This window comes from Schistocerca nitens, chromosome 3 (genome assembly GCF_023898315.1).
Source record: "Schistocerca nitens isolate TAMUIC-IGC-003100 chromosome 3, iqSchNite1.1, whole genome shotgun sequence".
In the NCBI taxonomy this organism is placed as follows: domain Eukaryota; kingdom Metazoa; phylum Arthropoda; class Insecta; order Orthoptera; family Acrididae; genus Schistocerca; species Schistocerca nitens.
The window spans coordinates 50,452,720-50,467,014 of record NC_064616.1 but is presented as its reverse complement, the minus strand read 5'-3'; the positions used below and the strand labels follow the sequence as shown (position 1 = coordinate 50,467,014).

The window sequence follows — 14,295 nt, the reverse complement described above, 5'->3', positions numbered from 1 at the left end:
AATTAATATGAAAAATAAACTTCATGTTCACTAAAATGCATTTAAGGAATTAAAAATGAACTTTTTTGTATACTCAGAATGAATTCAGTGTACACGCAATATACATCCTGGAAAAAATAACTAAAATTGGTGTAACTTGGGGCCACATTTGACTGAAACACACCAAGGTTACAGAAACTCAACTTCCAAAACCTTACTTTAGTTGGTGTTGCACTATAATAGAAATATTCAGGTACTTAGGCTTAAGTGCAGAAGACCTTGGCTTTTAGAGACATTTCTAATTCCTACAGAAAACACATATTAGAGGTGACATGATGATGGTTTGAATAGAGAAAAAAGGGTGAAGTTGCAGAGAAAACTGTTCAAGTGAAAATAAATAAATAATCACAAAACACACTGAAAAAAAGGATGAATAAAATACATCATTATCTGGTCTAAAATGAGCCAAATTTGAATACATATTTCTTTAGCTTCATTTGTGATACTCAGACAAAAAGAAGATTTTTCATCAACTTCCAAACCCTATACAAAACACTACAATGAAAGCATACAGAAACACCTGCTGCATAGTGTAGCACAGTGGTAAGATGGCAAGCAGGATTCCTTTAGCTTGATTAGGTTGGGCACAGCTTGGCTCAGATGGGAGCAAAGCGATCTATGCCTTCCGCTGATAACACGTGGCAGCTTGCCTGCCTGCCTGCCTAACAGGCAAGCATGAACAGGTTAAAATGGAATGTGAACTTCTCCGGTAACATCTTTCCAAAGCCTCTACCATACTGGAACCGTGTTTCAATTCACAATCTTTTAACAATGCTAGTATAAGGTGGAGGTGTTCCTAGGCCAAAAGATTTGTTTCTATGAAACATGTGTGTCTTTTGTGAGGTTAGTACATTGGCTGCCAACATGACATTTGCCTGGCAAATGCCAACCAAATACTGACTTTGCTCTAGGCCGTTTTCATGTGGTGACGGCTGCAGCTGCAATTGCAGCAGCCAGCTGCTCTGCTTATGGGTTCTTACACAGAAAAACGTTGTGTTCATTCATGACAATTCAAGTTGTGCTGGAAGGGTGCATTCTGTTTGGCCAGGCCTTTATGATTATTTACATGTACCTCACAGCATTATGTGCACTTAAGAGGTATTAATTTCCGAGCTGTCATCAATTAATATGAGCTCCAAACTGTGCTTTAGTTACTTAAGACAACAATAGCAAATCATTTATTACACCTGTAAAAACTACAGCATAATTATGATGTCCATGAAACATTCTAAAAAAATTGGTATAGTGAAATGGCTAAATATAACGTGACAAACAATACATGAAAGATAAACTTCTAAAGTTAATGTAGTGTAGCAAGTTAGTTTGGAAAATTACCAACAAGAGCACCACTGACATAGTTACTGAAAATTGCAGCGAACTAAGAACAGAAAACAATTTTTGTGCTAGAATGTGCCTATTGGCAACAGGTAGCGAGTGTGTAAAGAACTTTCTGTAGCAAATTTCACAATACACCTCCATTTTACAAGAGCATAGAAAGTGGTACAAGAAATGTGAGGATGATGGTTGGTTTTGCAATGCAAAATGTTTGGGCATATGAGCAGGTATGTCAGAACAGAAAGTGGATCAAGTGAGGGACCCCACAAAACTTACCTACCAAGTCAGTGCAAAATTCAACGTCTCTTATCAAACGGGGTCAAAAATCCTTTGAAAGCAATTAAGAGTGAAACTGTACAAATTGCAGCTCTTGCATGCCATAAGCCACAATGACAAATTACACCATCTGCAGTTCTGCACTGTCATGCAGACCCACTTGAAAATCAAAACTTTACAAACAAATAAATGTTCAATGATGTAGCCACTTTTCCCCCCCATGTACCAGGAAAGGTCAACCTACACAACATACATGGGAGACAAAATCACATGCAAGTGTCGAACATGTTAACTTGTTGTGTGTTGTGTCCAACCAGACAGTTCATGGACCTTTCTTCTTTGCTGAGAAAACTGTCAATGGTATCGCCTACCTTGACATGCTACAAACGTGGCTCACAGCACGACTTAAAACTCATAGCAGGGACTTAAACTTTCAACACTATGGCACCTTTTCACATTTCCAAAATTGTGTACAAGATTACCTGACTGAGACAATGCCACATTGCTGGATAGGTTGTGTTGCGGCTACTGACTTGAAGCTATCAGAGTAGCCACCAGGGTTGCTAGACTTGACTATTGCGATTTTTTCTTGATGAGGTTACACCACAGATAGCATTTATGTTCCATATCTACTACACTTCCCCCATGAACCATGAACCGTGCCGTTGGTGGGGAGGCTTGCGTGCCTCAGCGATACAGATGGCCGTACCGTAGGTGCAACCACAACGGAGGGGTATCTGTTGAGAGGCCAGACAAACATGTGGTTCCTGAATAGGGGCAACAGTCTGGATGATTGACCGATCTGGCCTTGTAACATTAACCAAAACGGCCTTGCTGTGCTGGTACTGCGAACGGCTGAAAGCAAGGGGAAACTACAGCCGTAATTTTTCCCGAGGACATGCAGGTTTACTGTATGATTAAATGATGATGGCGTCCTCTTGGGTAAAATATTCCGGAGGTAAAATACTCCCCCATTCGGATCTCCGGGCGGGGACTACTCAAGAGGATGTCGTTATCAGGAAAAGAAAACTGGCATTCTACGGATCGGAGCGTGGAATGTCAGATCCCTTAATCAGGCAGGTAGGTTAGAAAATTTTAAAAAGGGAAATGGATAGGTTAAAGTTAGATATAGTGGGAATTAGTGAAGTTCGGTGGCAGGAGGAACAAGACTTCTGGTCAGGTGATTACAGGGTTATAAATACAAAATCAAATAGGGGTAATGCAGGAGTAGGTTTAATAATGAATAAAAAAATAGGAGTGCAGGTTAGCTACTACAAACAGCATAGTGAACGCATTATTGTGGCCAAGATAGACACAAAGCCCATGCCTACTACAGTAGTACAAGTTTATATGCCAACTAGTTCTGCAGATGAAGAAGAAATTGATGAAATGTATGACGAGATAAAAGAAATTATTCAGGTAGTGAAGGGAGACGAAAATTTAATAGTCATGGGTGACTGGAATTCGTCAGTAGAAAAAGGGAGAGAAGGAAACATAGTAGGTGAATATGGATTGGGGGGAAGAAATGAAAGAGGAAGCCACCTTGTAGAATTTTGCACAGAGCATAACTTAATCATAGCTAACACTTGGTTCAAGAATCATAAAAGAAGGTTGTATACCTGGAAGAATCCTGGAGATACTGAAAGGTATCAGATAGATTATATAATGGTAAGACAGAGATTTAGGAACCAGGTTTTAAATTGTAAGACATTTCCAGGGGCAGATGTGGATTCTGACCACAATCTATTGGTTATGAACTGCAGACTGAAACTGAAGAAACTGCAAAAAAGTGGAAATTTAAGGAGATGGGACCTGGATAAACTGAAAGAACCAGAGGTTGTACAGAGTTTCAGGGAGAGCATAAGGGAACAATTGACAGGAATGGGGGAAAGAAATACAGTAGAAGAAGAATGGGTAGCTCTGAGGGATGAAGTAGTGAAGGCAGCAGAGGATCAAGTAGGTAAAAAGACGAGGGCTAATAGAAATCCTTGGGTAACAGAAGAAATATTGAATTTAATTGATGAAAGGAGAAAATATAAAAATGCAGTAAATGAAGCAGGCAAAAGGGAATACAAACGTCTCAAAAATGAGATCGACAGAAAGTGCAAAATGGCTAAGCAGGGATGGCTAGAGGACAAATGTAAGGATGTAGAGGCTTGTCTCACTAGGGGTAAGATAGATACTGCCTACAGGAAAATTAAAGAGACCTTTGGAGAGAAGAGAACCACTTGTATGAATATCAAGAGCTCAGATGGCAACCCAGTTCTAAGCAAAGAAGGGAAGGCAGAAAGGTGGAAGGAGTATATAGAGGGTTTATACAAGGGCAAATGTACTTGAGGACAATATTATGGAAATGGAAGGATGTAGATGAAGATGAAATGGGAGATAAGATACTGCGTGAAGAGTTTGACAGAGCACTGAAAGACCTGAGTCGAAACAAGGCCCCGGGAGTAGACAACATTCCATTAGAACTACTGATGGCCTTGGGAGAGCCAGTCATGACAAAACTCTACCATCTGGTGAGCAAGATGTATGAGACAGGCGAAATACCCTCAGACTTCGAGAAGAATATAATAATTCCAATACCAAAGAAAGCAGGTGTTGACAGGTGTGAAAATTACCGAACTATCAGTTTAATAAGTCACAGCTGCAAAATACTAACGCGAATTCTTTGCAGACGAATGGAAAAACTGGTAGAAGCGGACCTCGGGGAAGATCAGTTTGGATTCCGTAGAAATGTTGGAACACGTGAGGCAATACTAACCTTACGACTTATCTTAGAAGAAAGATTAAGAAAAGGCAAACCTACGTTTCTAGCATTTGTAGACTTAGAGAAAGCTTTTGACAACGTTAACTGGAATACTCTCTTTCAAATTCTGAAGGTGGCAGGGGTAAAATACAGGGAGCGAAAGGCTATTTACAATTTGTACAGAAACCAGATGGCAGTTATTAGAGTCGAGGGACATGAAAGGGAAGCAGTGGTTGGGAAGGGAAAAAGACAGGGTTGTAGCCTCTCCCCGATGTTATTCAATCTGTATATTGAGCAAGCAGTAAAGGAAACAAGAAAAATTCGGAGTAGGTATTAAAATCCATGGAGAAGAAATAAAAACTTTGAGGTTCGCCGATGACATTGTAATTCTGTCAGAGACAGCAAAGGACTTGGAAGAGCAGTTGGATGGTGTCTTGAAGGGAGGATATAAGATGAACATCAACAAAAGCAAAACGAGGATAATGGAATGTAGTCGAATTAAGTCGGGTGTCGCTGAGGGTATTAGATTAGGAAATGAGACACTTAAAGTAGTAAAGGAGTTTTGGTATTTGGGGAGCAAAGTAACTGATGATGGTCGAAGTAGACAGGATATAAAATGTAGACTGGCAATGGCAAGGAAATCGTTTCTGAAGAAGAGAAATTTGTTAACATCGAGTATAGATTTAAGTGTCAGGAAGTCGTTTCTGAAAGTATTTGTATGGAGTGTAGCCATGTATGGAAGTGAAACATGGACGATAACCAGTTTGGACAAGAAGAGAATAGAAGCTTTCGAAATGTGGTGCTACAGAAGAATGCTGAAGATAAGGTGGGTAGATCACGTAACTAATGAGGAGGTATTGAATAGGATTGGGGAGAAGAGAAGTTTGTGGCACAACTTGACTAGAAGAAGGGATCGGTTGGTAGGGCATGTTTTGAGGCATCAAGGGATCACAAATTTAGTATTGGAGGGCAGCGTGGAGGGTAAAAATCGTAGAGGGAGACCAAGAGATCAATACACTAAGCAGATTCAGAAGGATGTAGGTTGCAGTAGGTACTGGGAGATGAAGAAGCTTGCACAGGATAGAGTAGCATGGAGAGCTGCATCAAACCAGTCTCAGGACTGAAGACCACAACAACAACAACAACAACAACATCTACTACACAACCTTGAAGACTGCAACACTGTATCGCAGCAGCTGTTATCATCACTCCTGTATAGACCCATAATTTTTTTTTTTTTACCGTTACTTTGGAAGCATAAAAGTGTAGCATTAGCAGAAGTGAAAGTGAACTGCTGACCAGTATAAATAACAATCAATTTTTAACAGAGAGTTTCACTGCCCAGCACACCTGCTATGATGATGGGGCCCCGCCAGGCACTGCAGCATCTTGTGTCAGCAAGGGACCACTGTGAGCCCTGTCAGCCACCACTGCTGCACCATTTTCTAATACCAAACCCTCATTCTCAGACTTGATGCCTCTTGTATGGTGGGCTACTTCCCAACTAACTCCAGCAGCAGCTTGACTCCTGCCCAGGTGACAGTGAGTCGTGATTGGGGCAATACAGCCATCCTCCCTTCCACGCTCGTGTGGGCACCTTGGTGCCTTGTGCGGCCACTGGCAGAGGCTGGCATCCTCTGCAAGTGTTCCAGCCATCTTCTGCACCACTGACGCCACCTGCATGCAGCTGCACCACACCTAACTGGGTCATGCACTGCTAGCTTGCCGGTGGGCGTTAGATTTCCAGGGCACATATATCACAGTCTACCAGCTGGGTGCCAGCCAACACCGTGCAGTACATACCTACAGCACCACACACCAAGGGGGCATTGCCACCACACTGTGGCTTATGGGTGTAGCTGCACAAGTTACAATAAAGTGATTGACCTTTAATATTGTTTTACTGAGCTGCCATCAGCCTGCACCCCTGCCATGATCCGCTGCCACAACCCAATTATACACAGAAGCAACGCGTCACCCCCAATCCACTTCACCCAATATGATGAGTTGGGTATAGGTAGAATTAGATTACGGATCAGATGTGTGCCGTGTGATGAAGGGTGGACACACAGAACACTTATAAAGAATGTTAAACAAAGTCCAAGAGTTTTTCTTTCACATATTGCATCATTTGTTACATTGTTATTGGCCACTCACCTACAGTGATTTCTTGAAATGTTTCACAGGTTTATTACTAATGTGTACTTGAAAATATGAATGAGCAGTGTGCTGTCCGGGAGAACTTTACACATTGTAGGTTTAGGTAGAATATCCCTTTTGCCATAGAAATACAGAATTAGCAAAGTTGGGGTTTAAAGAAGTGGATATTTAATTCACCAGTCGGTCAGACATAGTCTCAAATCTACCCATGGCCACTGTCACTGTTGACCATATAACAGAAAAGCTAGAATCAACAGGAATAAGAGAACGACTGCCTCAGATCATATATGAGAAACAGGGTACAGATGTAGAGAGAACTTAAATTAAGCATAAATATACACTGATAAGCCAAAACATTACGACCACTGCCCACTGTAAAGTTGGATACCTCTTGGTGGCGTTGTGGGCACATGATGCAGTAAGAAAAGTAAGGTAAGCAGAGATGGATGGGGGATTACCCTAGCAATGATTTGCGCTGCAAATGGAGAAATCCACTGAGATAAGTGACTTTGCCAAACGGCAGATTATTATTACGCAGAGCCTGTGAACAAGTATTTCAAAAATGGTGAAATTCGTCGAATGTTTACATGCTACTGACGTTGAGCACCTACAGAATGCGGTAGAAGTGCAGTGAAACTACCATTAGGCGCTAAGTGTTTGGCTGTCCACAACTCTTCTTGGAGGCTTGTCTGCTATGTAAAATATCACAGATGGCGATCTGTGGCACCTCTGGTGAAAGAGCACAATGCCGGTGGACGCACATGTACAATTCAGCACACATTGTTGAACAAGGGGTTCCGCAGCAGACAACCCCAGCATATTCACATGTTGGCCCAATAACACTGTCATTTATAATTGTAGTGGGCTTGGGATAATCGAGATTGGACTGTGTATCACTGGAAACATGTCAGCTCTTTGGATGAATCAGTTTTCCCTACACCAGGTCGATGGTCGTCTCCACAAATGTCATGGTCCAGGCAAACGACTGCTCAAAATGTGCACCATGCCACAGATGAAGGCTGGTGGGAGCAGTATTACACTATGACAGATAGTCTTCTGCACTTACATGGAACCTGTGGTAGTAATCGAAGACATCAGGTCAACTGTGGAACACCTGCACCCCTTCATGCTTGATGTCTTCCCTGACAATGGCATCGTCTTTCAGCAGTACAACTGACTGTGTCTAAAAGCCAGAATCGTGCTATAGTGGTTCAAGGAGCATGACAGTGAAATCAAATTAATGTCTCTGTCACCAAATTAACCTGATGTGAATCCGATGGTTCCCATCTGTATCACTATCTAGCGCCATTACCGCATACACATATCAGCAACCAGTTATTTACGGGAATTACACAACTTGTGCATAGACAACTGGTGCTACATAGCTCCAAAAATATACCAAAAACTGTAGAATTGTTACTACGCAGAATCGGAAATATATTGAGTCACAAAGATGGCCTAACAAGCTATTAAGCAGATGGCCATAATGTTTTGGCTCGTCAGTGTATCAAGTGAAGCATTATCGGACAGAAAATAAATTAATACAGGTTCATCTTTGGGTTATATGTAAGGAACATAATTGCTCTTGATATACAGAAGTGACTTAGGAATGTATTAGAGATGGGGAATTAAGTATCTTCGTTTATGAGAACACCATTGTAATCTCAGATAAAACACCACAAAAGATGTTTACAATCAGTCAGTATGTAATAAACTAACACACAACACAAAAGAATCAAATGTCATTAATATTTGCTGAAATAGGGGAAATTATAGTGTCACATCAAACGTAGATGATACTTCCATTGAATGTACAACATGAAGTTTTTACTGGTGATCGTCAGTTGAAGTGGAATGAGCTTATGAAGATACTAGCAAGGAGACTATCTACAACATGTTCTAACATTAGAATCCTATTGTTAACATGTAATAGCAAGTGTGTCACAGTCATTGTTACATACACACAGTCATTGTTACATACAGTTCTCATGAATACTCTTTCTTTATTTACGGACTCATTTTTGGAGATTAAATTATTAAAATATGGATATAATTTTGAAAATGTAGAGAAGTTCCATAAGAATAAAATAATAATGATAATAATAATAATAATAATAATAATAATAATAATAATACAGCTCATGGTAGACATTTGTTTAAAGAGCATCAAATGATTGCATCTATCAATCCTAAGTAAAATATCTGTTGTTATTACACAAATAGCCCTACCCATGACTGTGGAACAGGATCTAGCATTAGCATACATTTACCAAGGGAAAATATACTCAAAACAAAATTTTCTACCAGGGAATCAAACTGCACAATTTGATGTCCCTCCGTCTGAACATTTAGGCATCATGGATGCAAATATGGAGGGGCAAGTAGTCAGCACATCGCTCTCCCGGTGTTGTCAGTTTTCATGGCTGGAGCTGCAACTTTTCAATCAAGTATATCCTCAATTGGCCTCACAAGAGCTGAGTGCACCCTCCTTGCTAACAGTGCCTGGCAGACCCGGACAGACATCCATCCAAGTGCTACTCAAACCCGACAGTGTTTAACTTCGGTAATCTGACAGGAACCAGTGTTTACCACTGCAGCAAGGCCATTGGCTAGCACATACAGTAACATATCACTTATGTAACACAAAGCAGAAGCCAGTAAAAAATATAAATGAATAATAAAACATTTCTACAATGTACTTCCACTGTAATATATGTTACTAAAATTCATTCACTCAGTATTTGTGATGGAGAATACTAACCTCTAGTCATCTTCCCGCATTCAAAATATCCTTAATTACGGAAGATAGAAAACAAGATTGGGATTTAAAATTCCAACGACAACATCACAAAAGACAGAGCACAAGCTCAGATTGGGGTAGGGTGGGGAAGGAAATTGGAACTGGCTTTTTTAAAGGAACTTTCCTAGACTTTGTCTTAAGGTATTTAGTTGGGTTAGTTAAGTTATTTAGGAAAACCACAGAAAACATAAAACTAGATGGCTGGTTGAGAAATTGAATCCATTCTGCCCAAACATCAGTTTAGTGTCTTACCACCGTGACAACGTAAGTCTTCATCATAAAAGGATGCCGAGTCAGTTTTTCATGCACATAAGCATGAAAGCATGAAGAAATTGATGGAAAGACAAGGGTATTTTCAGAGAGAGAGAGAGAGAGAGAGAGAGAGAGAGAGAGAGTTTTTCAATTTGCACTTAAGTTTGTGCTAATTTGGAATTTTCTGGCACATTAAAATTGTCCAGTTGTAAACAATGTCTAAGTCCTGGTGAAACTAGATCTTAAATGAATTATATGGATTTCTTAACTTAAATTATGTTTAAATGTAAACTTTTCATTGTGTTTTACTGTTTCATTAAGCTGAAATGTCTAATATCATTGTAAAATGGGCTGTGGATGAATAAACAACTACCAAACTAAATACATGAAGAAACTGCACAACCATAGAGCTTACCTCAGAAGCACTAGGCTTTCTAACAGTACAAAAAGCAGACAACAAATACAACATAATCATACTGTCTGCACTCCCTTGTACACTATTTTGGCCAGCCATCACTTATGAGGAACTTGTCACGGCTATGAGTGTAACAAAACTGATTCAAATTATACTACTTCAGTTATGTTATAGCAAGAAATATATCTTTAAGTATTAAGTGATCATATTTCCTGAGTGAAGTAGCAACTGTTGACCTCGTACACATATGCTACTCATTGGGTGATAGAACACGTAATTAAAAATTCTTCACAAACTGTCCTTTTCTCAATAACTAAATTTAGCACCAGCAAATATTTAATGGAATCAAACAATTTGTTTGAACATCAATACACACTAAAACACATTACTGCTGAACATAGTCAAGACTGTATAAACACTCAGACAAGAAATAATAATTATAGCTCAAGGTTTACAGCTTTGAAGTTATCTTAAGAAGTCAATCATAAGTATGGAAGTCAACAACATCTATACTCTGTGAATCACTACAAAGATACTGCCATACATTAGGATTTTTTCTTGCACCATTAATGGAAGGAGCAAATGAAGAATAGTTACTTATATGTCTTCCTGTTTTAGATATGTTTTAATCTGAAAGCTGAAGAAAAATTACAAGTTACATAAAAATCACTGATGTAGTAACTACATTTGCAATAAATAATTCATCCAAAAGATAGTATGCAAAGTTCCATCTTGTTTATGTGCCTATCGGCAACTAAGTGGCGCAGTTACTCGCTGAGATGTGACCTTTACTTCTTAAACTGTTTATACACCACTCCAGATGTTCAATTACCATATCTACATTAATGACAGATATAACAAGTACTTACAGCCAAGCAACAACACTCTTAAAATAATCAAGCAGATATAACAATTACTTTCAGCCAAACAATTCTTATACAATGAGCAAGCAGGGAGAATGGAAAGATCCCTCAAATCTCAAGCTTTCAGAATTAGTTACAGGAATAGAAAAAAATTGACACTGAAGGTTACCAAGAAATATACAAAGTTCAAGAGCAAAACAAATTACAGTATACTGATGGGAATGCTAGTCAAATATGTCCCAAGGTATGAACCACCTAACATTTTTCTCAACCTATCAACAAACCCCTTACATTGTGTAGGCACTGCACGATATATTCGTTTAAAATTTTTGACTATCTCAGAGTCCTTCCTCTAAAACATGTTTCTTTGCCTCGTAACATGTATGCAGTGACGAGGACATATCTTCTCAAATAATTTGAATATTTGCTCCAAATAATAGGACATCAGAACTGCACAGCTGGGAATTTTCTCTGCAACATAGATTTTGATCTTACCAACTGCAGGTGTGAAGTTACACAATTCTCCACTGTTGCCTACTTCACACTATCTTGTCCACTCACCATCATTTTAATTATCCTCACCTTTCGAACGTTTTCGCTGCTGCAAACCCTTAACACTGCATTTGCCTTTCCTTGCACTTTTGTTTCATATGTGTAGTCTTTTTCATCATACTGTGTTTCTTCTTATATATTTCAAATTATTTCACCTTAACACAAGGGTTCTGTCTACTAACATACAGACTGCCATCTAGTAAGCAGCACTTCCACACTCTCAGGAATCTATTACTGATACTCTATTGTGTATCTCCCCAAGCTATGAGTGGAGAGACTTGTCCTTTCAAAGATCATGTTCAGCTTACCACAAGACACATTTCTTCTGCCTGTCCTATCAGTCCCCCTGATAACTCCACAACAAGAAACCAATGCATCTTGCAGCTGAATTTTTGCTGTTGTTGTGTGCTCTTCCTCTGGATTTGAGTCTGGTATATGCAGTTAAGTACACCATCATGCAGTAGTTTCAATACAAATGCAACATTCTTTTTTTCTCTGTGAACACAATAATGCAATACTATGCATTAAAATGTGATGTGTCTTACAACTGTGTTCAGATCTGTTTAACTGTAGGTATGCTTCTGACACTGAAATTTTGGAAACATTTATTGCGGGAAAAAAGGGATCGGAAAAAGAGTACAGTAAAGCAGTAACTGTTTTAGTTCCTCATGCAAGCCACTTAAAGACGAAAAAATATGAACATATATCTACTGACCAGGTGGTGTACCAATCCTCTTTGAAGTCCTTTCCTGGCGGCGATAAGGTATTCTTGGTTCAGATGAACCATCCAACTCCGTTAAGTCTCCGCCAGGACGAATACCATCACTAAACATTACCTGTTTAGTGACTTCACTTCTTGGCCTTGAACTACCTGAAAATGTTTCATGAAACCAGATCAATATATTAACTTTGAAGCACCTCCAATAATTTTTTTTTTAAAGTTTACACCTATGATAGCAAATTCATACAACAAAGAGGTTGGTTGGTTGGTTTAAAGGCGGGAGAAGGGACCAAACTATGAGGTCGTCAGTCCCTTGTTCCTAATAAAACAATGTCACAAGTGAGATAATAAAACGGACGAAACATATAATACAAAACGGAAAGAAAGTAAAATCCACAAGAACGATGGGAAGGCAACGAACACTAAAAGGAACAAAAGAGGACACGAAAACAACAGAGAGATGCAAGAAACATAACAGAGTAAAACATGTAAGCAGATCACAGTGGCTGGCTGACCACAAGAATAAAAAGGAAAAGCCACTCTGCAACACATTAAAACCTCCACCTTAAAAGCATTACGGTGGAGGACACAGAAGGACAAAGGACATGTGTTAAAACCTACATAGAAGTATAAAACCCACTCTCACAGATAAAACATAAAACTAAAGCTGCTGTGGAGGCATTGTCACCCAACACCAAGGGTAGGGTGCTGGGAAAATTAAAATCCCGATGCACAGCAGCTAAAACTGGGCAGTCCAGCAAGAGGTGGACAACTGTCATTAGGGAGCCACAGCGACAATGAGATGGGTCCTCAGGACGGAGTAGGTAACCATGCGTTAGCCACATATGGCCAATGCGGAGCCGGCACAGGACAACTGATTCCCTGCGAGAGGACTGCATGGAAGACTCCCACATATTCATAGTCTCCTTAATGAGACACAGTTTGTTGTGCGTGCTGTAATGCCATTCCGTCTCCCAAAGCCGAAAAACCCTGCGGTGTAAGACAGAACGCAGGTCACCTTCGGAGATGCCTATCTCCAGAAGTGGTTTCCGCGTCGCCTGTTTGGCCAGCCTGTCGGCAAGTTTGCTGCCGAGGATTGCGACGTGGCCTGGGGTCCACACAAACACCACGGAATGGCAGAACTGTTCCAGGGCATAGATGGACTCCTTAATGGACGCTACCAGAGGGTGGCAAGGGTAGCACTGGTCGATAGCTTCTAGGCTGCTCAATGAGTCAATACGCAGGAGAAATGACACGCGACCGCATGAGCGGATGTGCTCAAGAGCACGAGATATGGCCGCCAGCTCTGCAGTGAAAACACTGCAGCCAACTGGCCAGGAGTGCTGCTCAATATGTCCTCCATGAACATATGCGAAGCCTACGTGAATATCAGCCAATGAGCCGTCAGTGTAAACTAGTTCAGAGCCCCGGAACACGTCAAGAATCGAGAGCAAGTGACAGCGGAGAGCGGCGGGGTTAACGGAGTCCTTAGGGCCATGAAAAAGGTCGAGGCGTACACCATGGAGGCGTACGTGAATAGACCGCAAGTAGAGGTGGTAAAGGGAAGGACTCCAGTTTGGAGAGAAGGGACCGCACGCGAACTGCAATCGCTAGCCCCGATCTGGGCTGCCAATGCGGGAGATGGACTGCCGTGGGCGGGAAAAGAAGCAAGATAATTTGGATACTCAGGGGTACTATGAATGTGTGCTGCATAACTGGCAAGCATTTGCGAACGCCTCATCTGCAGTGGAGGGACAGCAGCCTCCACCAGTACGCTGGTCACCGGACTCGTCCTAAAAGCTCCTGTCACTAATCGAATCCCACAGTGGTGCAAAGGGTCAAGTAAATGCATAGCTGAAGGCGCTGCCAAACCATAAACCACACTCCCATAGTCAATTTCGGATTGGACAAGAGGTCTGTAGAGCTGCAGCAGTATACAGTGATCTGCACCCCAATTGGTGTTTCTCAGGCAACAGAGGGCATTGAGGTGCTGCCAGCTCTTCTGCTTAGGTTGACAAAGATGAGGGAGCCAAGTCAATCGAGCATCGAAAACCAGTCCTAGAAACTGATATGTCTCCACTACAGTGAGTGGACCATCATTAAGGTAACGTTCAGGTTCCGGATGTACGGTAT

General features: G+C 40.8%; 1 protein-coding gene across 1 annotated transcript in view; it reads right to left on the bottom strand.

The window, feature by feature from the left end:
• The window catches only part of LOC126248002 (zinc finger FYVE domain-containing protein 9), a 383,986-nt gene that overhangs the window by 180,033 nt on the left and 189,658 nt on the right, over positions 1-14,295 (bottom strand). The window contains exon 7 of the mRNA XM_049948584.1: positions 12,157-12,312. Within this exon, the coding sequence (XP_049804541.1) occupies positions 12,157-12,312 (156 nt within the window). The remainder of the gene's footprint in view (positions 1-12,156; positions 12,313-14,295) is intronic.